At 32.7% G+C, this 6263-nt stretch overlaps 1 protein-coding gene across 3 annotated transcripts; it reads left to right on the top strand.

The window, feature by feature from the left end:
* The first annotated feature begins 551 nt into the window (after positions 1-551).
* On the top strand, positions 552-4785 carry LOC107953791 (signal recognition particle receptor subunit alpha). 3 transcript variants are annotated; one of them, XM_016889201.2, is made up of 10 exons: positions 552-767; positions 1190-2178; positions 2749-2833; positions 2927-3022; positions 3134-3286; positions 3377-3484; positions 3624-3743; positions 3929-4054; positions 4330-4413; positions 4523-4785. In XM_016889201.2, exons 2-10 carry the CDS (start codon positions 1211-1213, stop codon positions 4646-4648), a joined length of 1866 nt encoding a protein of 621 aa, XP_016744690.1. In that variant the 5' UTR covers positions 552-767; positions 1190-1210; the 3' UTR covers positions 4649-4785. The 3 variants fall into 3 exon arrangements, with proteins under 3 accessions (XP_016744690.1, XP_016744691.1, XP_016744692.1); XM_016889202.2 differs by having other exon boundaries at positions 559-767; positions 1182-2178; XM_016889203.2 differs by having other exon boundaries at positions 559-904.
* The last annotated feature ends 1478 nt before the right edge of the window (positions 4786-6263 follow it).

Below are 6263 nucleotides of genomic sequence, written 5' to 3'. Positions count from 1 at the left end.
TTTTAATTAAGCATTATTTATTATTAAGTTTATATATGACATTGATTATTACAAAATATTTTTTATTATAAAATAAAATTCGATTGTTAAAAGAAACTTACACTATAATATTTTGTAATAAATATATTTATGTCATGTTTGTTTTACAAAGAAGTAAAATATAAATTTATAAAATATAAAATAAATTTAATTAAACAATGAAAAGGTAAGAAAATCTCAAATGTATGTGTGTTTCATTGAAAACAATTTTTATGAACTATTTTTACGAAATCTATCCAATAACAAAAAATATTTTACATGAATTCATCTAAATATAAAAAAATTAATTTTTTCTAAAAAAACGAAAACTATTTTTAGTGAAACAAACTAGTGTAGTAAAAAAAAAAACTTTTTATCTCAAGTCATTAGATAGTTTTCTCATTTTAGTCTCTTCCTGTAAATTTGGCTAACAAAAATATTATTATATATTTATTTTATTCTCCCAACTTTAATAATTTTCCATTAAAATTGAAAATGAATGAATAAAAAGAAAAGCTTAAAGTTGAATGAGTGTGTATAATAATATTGTAATTAGCGGGATTAACGGAGGAGTGAATGAAATGAGAAAAATAGCTTAGGATGGTGTTACTAAAATGTTATTAAAGAAAAAGACCTATATAAAGCCCTACTTCAACATTTTCTCAATTTGATTTTTTTTTCCTTTTTCAGATTAACCTTTTCGTTTTCTCTTTGTTTTGGGATTTGTTAGATTTAGAAGGAAAATTCAGGTATTCTTCTTTTCATTTTTATTAACTTTCAATGTTTACGAGAATTTTCTAGGTTTTGGTTTATAATAATTTTAGTCTTTGATTTTGTTGGCTGGAGGTTTTGATTTTATTGTGATTCCTGCTGATCTACTTAACAGGTCTCAAATTTAAACCTTTGTTTCGTTTTGTTTGGTATCTGAGAAAATTGTAGACTTTAGGTTGGCATTTTAATTGAGTATCTTGAATTTTGCTCTTGATTCTTTTATTTTATTCCTTCCAGATAATATAAATATCATTTCTTTTTAGAAAAAAACCTCTTTCATATTATAGGGAAAGGGCAGATAAATTTGAATTTGTAGCTCAACGGTTTCTTTCTTGCACAGTTACGTGTATTATATTGCTTGGGTATTTTAATTTTGAGTTTTGATTTGATTGTATTGCAGGAGAGTTATTGAAATCAAGAGATGTTAGAACAGTTGCTGATATTTACTAGGGGAGGATTAATCCTCTGGACATGTAAAGAACTTGGGAATGCTCTTAAAGGATCACCAATTGACACCTTGATCCGGTCTTGTCTTTTGGAGGAACGCTCTGGTGCAGCATCATATAACTATGATGCCCCAGGTGCTTCTTATACCCTCAAGTGGACCTTCCATAATGAGCTTGGCCTTGTATTTGTTGCTGTTTATCAGCGTATTCTCCATCTTTTGTATGTGGATGATCTTCTTGCACTGGTCAGGCGTGAGTTCTCTGAGATTTATGATCCGAAAAGGACTGTTTATAATGATTTTGACGAAACTTTTAGGCAGCTTAGGATGGAAGCAGAAGCTAGGGCTGAGGAGCTTAAGAAATCAAAACAGATGGTTAAGCCTGTCAATAACAGTAAGAAGCAAGGGCAGGCTCAGAAAGCTGGTTTTGATAAAGGAAATAAGAAGAGGGAGGGTAGCTCGGCTGCTGGTGGTGGGGATGATAATGATGAAGGAAAGGGTCGTAAATTGGAGAATGGGCACTCCAACGGTAATATTTTTGAGATTGACGAACCTAGGATGACAGCTGCTGTAAATGGTAAAGAAAATACTAGTTCCAATTTTAGTGCTTTTGATGTAAGTAAGCTCCAGAAAAGGACTAAATGTGGAAAGAAAACTGACACTGTAGTTAACAAGGGTTCCAAGGTGGACCCTAAGAAAAAGGTTACAAAGAAGAATAGAGTTTGGGATGATGCACCTCCAGAGACAAAATTGGATTTCACTGATCCAGTGGATGGAAATGGAAATGAGAAGATAGAGGTTGTTCCAGCAAGTCAAGGTGAAAGTATGATGGATGTAGAAGAGATTATCAGCAGCGATAGTGAAGGTGAAGAAGATGACAATGTGCAGAAGGATAGCAAGCCTGAAGCTACGAAAAAGGGCTGGTTTTCCTCCATGTTCCAGAGGTAATTTATTGATGTAGTTCCTTCATTTAGATCATAATTCTATTCTCGAGTATATTTGTTCTGTCTTCATGAAGAGTGAAATAGGATGCAATTTTTTTGTGAAGCCTACTTCATTTTGAAATAATGTCTCATAGCTTGATCCTGTTTAGATGTTCATTATAAGGCTTGTCCTGGATGCTTTTTTTAGTTTTTATAGATCCTTACAAGTTACAACTGGAGTTTCAAATGTTTGTTTATTGAGTTGGCCATTAATGTTGCCATTTTTGGGCTTGATGTTAAATGGAGAAACATGGGTATATTAGTTGATTTATGAGATGCTAGACTTTATCATGTAAAGAAAGGAATATTTTAGATATCATATGCTTGTAACATTGCCTGTTTTTCAGCCTTTCTGTTTTCCCATAAAATCGTGACTCTTATTGTGTTTAGTAAATGGCAGGCAGAACTGTATGCTTCGAGACATGTTTCATTTGGTCTTTGTACAACTTTTAGTGGAAGCTTTTATCATATCATTGTGAAATTTACTATCTGATTAAATCAGTTATTCATTTTCTTCTTTCCTGGACTTAGTATCGCTGGAAAGGCAAATTTGGAGAAGGGAGACCTGGAACCAGCTTTGAAGGCTCTGAAGGATAGGCTTATGACCAAGAATGTGGTATGTTTTCTGCTAATTTAACATATTTGATTGCTGTTATATTAGTACCTATTCATATCTATAGGTCTGCTTAGTTATATCTGACATTCACAGGCTGAGGAGATAGCGGAGAAGCTTTGCGAATCAGTAGCTGCAAGTCTTGAAGGGAAAAAATTGGCCTCATTCACAAGGGTCTCTTCAACAGTGCAGGTCTACAAACCTCCATCTTTATTATGCGAACTCTCAATTTATATTTCTGTTTTCTTTTCTTGCCTTTTGATTTTGTATAAATTTAATTGTTTATGGTAATTGTGACTGCAGGCTGCAATGGAAGAAGCCCTTGTTCGTATTTTAACTCCTCGGCGCTCCATTGACATACTGAGGGATGTGCATGCTGCCAAGGAACAGAGGAAGCCGTATGTTGTTGTCTTTGTTGGAGTTAATGGAGTTGGGAAATCAACAAATCTAGCCAAGGTTGAGCTGGCTTAACTGCTCTATGTCTAGATTTTTGCTTTGGGATATGCCTTCTGGTCAGGCTGGCTAAAATTAAATGTTACTTTGCAGGTCGCATACTGGCTTCTGCAGCATAATGTCAGTGTTATGATGGCTGCTTGTGATACATTCCGATCTGGTGCTGTTGAGCAGTTGAGGACACATGCACGCAGACTCCAGGTATTACATCAATTGTAAATGTTTTGTTTTTGACATACTTGGTGCCATTATGCTCGAAGGTGGTTTGCTTCAGGTAAAAACGAGTATCATTGTATAGCTACTCTTTTATATCTGACTTGCTACTTCTTGCTCTTGCTAGATTCCTATATTTGAGAAAGGGTATGAGAAAGATCCTGCAATTGTAGCAAAGGAAGCAATTCAGGAGGCCACTCGTAATGGTTCAGATGTTGTTCTTGTTGATACAGCTGGTCGGATGCAGGTATCTTCTAATCAGTAAATACATTTGTTTGTAGACTTTATACTTCGGTTATAGCACAGTCAAATTAGTTTTTCTAAAGCCCATGACATGTGAGAGGTTTGCTTTGAAAAGTAGTACTTAAGTGCAATCCTAGTATATTTGCTTTTCTTGTTACCGTATTAATGATATAACTCTATGCTTATCAGGATAATGAACCGTTGATGAGAGCCCTTTCGAAGCTTATATACCTCAATAATCCAGACCTTGTCTTATTTGTTGGAGAGGCACTAGTTGGGAATGATGCTGTTGATCAGTTATCAAAATTCAATCAGGTTTGCTTTCATATCAAGTCTTTTGTCAATTTTATCTAAACCATACCTATGTTACTCGGACTCGGGTGTAAGTGTTGGATATGGGTTTGTCTATGACACGGGTATACTAAAATTTTCTGAGTTTTTCTTGGAGAATCATACCCTCATTCTATGTCCAAATATGTCTTGAATATGGATATCGGACACTAGTACTTCTGAAAGATGTACAGTCGGAGCAACATAGACCTATACAACTTAAATCTATGTTACGAAGCTGTGCCCTATTCTTCTTGCAGAAATTGGCTGACCTCTCTACTTCTTCTACTCCAAGATTGATTGATGGGATTTTGCTCACCAAGTTTGACACTATTGATGATAAGGTAAAATGAGCTTGAAACTTGAGAAGGTTTTCATATTTTACATAGGTTTGAGAAATCACACTGCCATTTTACCTCACCTATGGTGAACTTCCAACTGAAATTGATGTAGGTCGGAGCAGCATTGTCAATGGTTTACATATCTGGAGCACCGGTTATGTTCGTTGGGTGTGGGCAGTCATATACAGACCTGAAGAAACTTAACGTCAAATCGATCGTCAAGACACTGCTGAAATGAGTGAATGCTTGATCAAAAAAACCCCCCACATTTTATTTGCAATGCTCAACCAACTCTTTTGTTAATGACTTCGGCGCTTGATTGCATGTTTACTTTAATGGAGGTGCATTGGTCCCTTGTGACTGTAAGTTTGTTTACGTGAGATCTTAAAATTATTCCTAGTTTGGTTACTTTGGTATCCTAATTCTCTTGTAGAGGTGATCATGGGTCATGGGAGAGTTTGGGTAAAAATATAGGCCCGAAATATGAGTTTGGGTAAAAAATGAGGCCGGCTCGAATATAATAAATATATATACGTTTTAAAAAAAAAATCTCATTTCCCCTCCTCATTTCCCATTTCCCCCTAAGCCCGTAAAAATCCCTAAGCCCTTCCCCCTTTTTTTTATTTTTATTTTAAAATTTTTAATTTTTATATTTCAAATTTTAAAATTTAATTTTAATTATTAATATGGTTAAATTTGTTGATATGATATTTCATGGGCAAGGGTTCTACTCTAAAATAAAAATAATTTTTTTTAACTCTTTATAATTTATAAAATTTTAAAATAGTAATGGTAAAATTACACTTTGCCCCTCAAATGATAAAAAAAAGTTTATTTAATTTTTTAAAATTATAAAAATATAGACTATTAAAATGGTAAAATTATATTTTTTTTATAAAAAAAGGCCGGGTTGGGCTTGGGCTTAGTATTTTTCTGGGTCAAGCCTGGACAAAATTTTAAACCCATATTTTGGATTGGGATGGGCCTGGAGCCTAAAAAGTGGGCTGAAATTTTTTTGAGTCCGGCCCGAATCCCGTCCAGCCCATGATCACATCTATTCTCTTGTATGTGCTGTTTAATCTTAGAAAAGAACAAAATTAAGTACCACTTTTTAGTATTTAAGTAGGAAAGATATTTAATTTGCTTCTTTTTTTTTTTCTCTTTTAACTTTTAAAACAACGTGATAACTGAGATGGGTTAGAGATAAATCTTAAAAATACAGTTCACCAATGTGTATTTGTTAAATATAAAATCTTACTTTTAATTAAATTAAATATATAATTTTGATTTTAGTTTAATTTTAGATATTTTTTCTTGGCCGAGACAAATGTACCCATTGAAAATAGATAGATTTAATTGTTTTTAAAGTAAATTATACAAATAGTCACTTAATTATTTTCGCGTTCTTGTTGTGGTCACTTAATTTTAAAAAATTTCAATTTAGGCATTAATGTTTGATTTTTTTTTTTTGTTTTGGTCACTTTTCATTAAATTGATAATGGAAAGCCTCATTCTAACTGGTATAATATCATATTTAATCCTCAGTACTTATATATCCTATCAATTTGATCTTAATTCTAAATAATTCAATAAATTTAACGCTTCACATTTATAAGTTCCATCAATTTAATTCTCAAACTTCCTAACTTAAGCTTTCAACTTCTAAAACATTAAATCTTAAAAATTTTAAGTACACAAAAGCTTCCAAAAGAATTTAAAAATTTTCATAAAATTTAAAAATTGCGATCAACAATCCAATTTATTGCTACTATGATTGAAATTATTTAATAAAATTAAAGTGGCAAATTTGATAAAAGAAAAAAAAAACCATGTTACCGATAAAGAGGGAAACA

Source organism: Gossypium hirsutum, chromosome D07 (genome assembly GCF_007990345.1).
Source record: "Gossypium hirsutum isolate 1008001.06 chromosome D07, Gossypium_hirsutum_v2.1, whole genome shotgun sequence".
NCBI lineage: Eukaryota > Viridiplantae > Streptophyta > Magnoliopsida > Malvales > Malvaceae > Gossypium > Gossypium hirsutum.
Note: the sequence above shows the minus strand (reverse complement) of the source record. Positions and strands in the feature narration are given on the sequence as shown.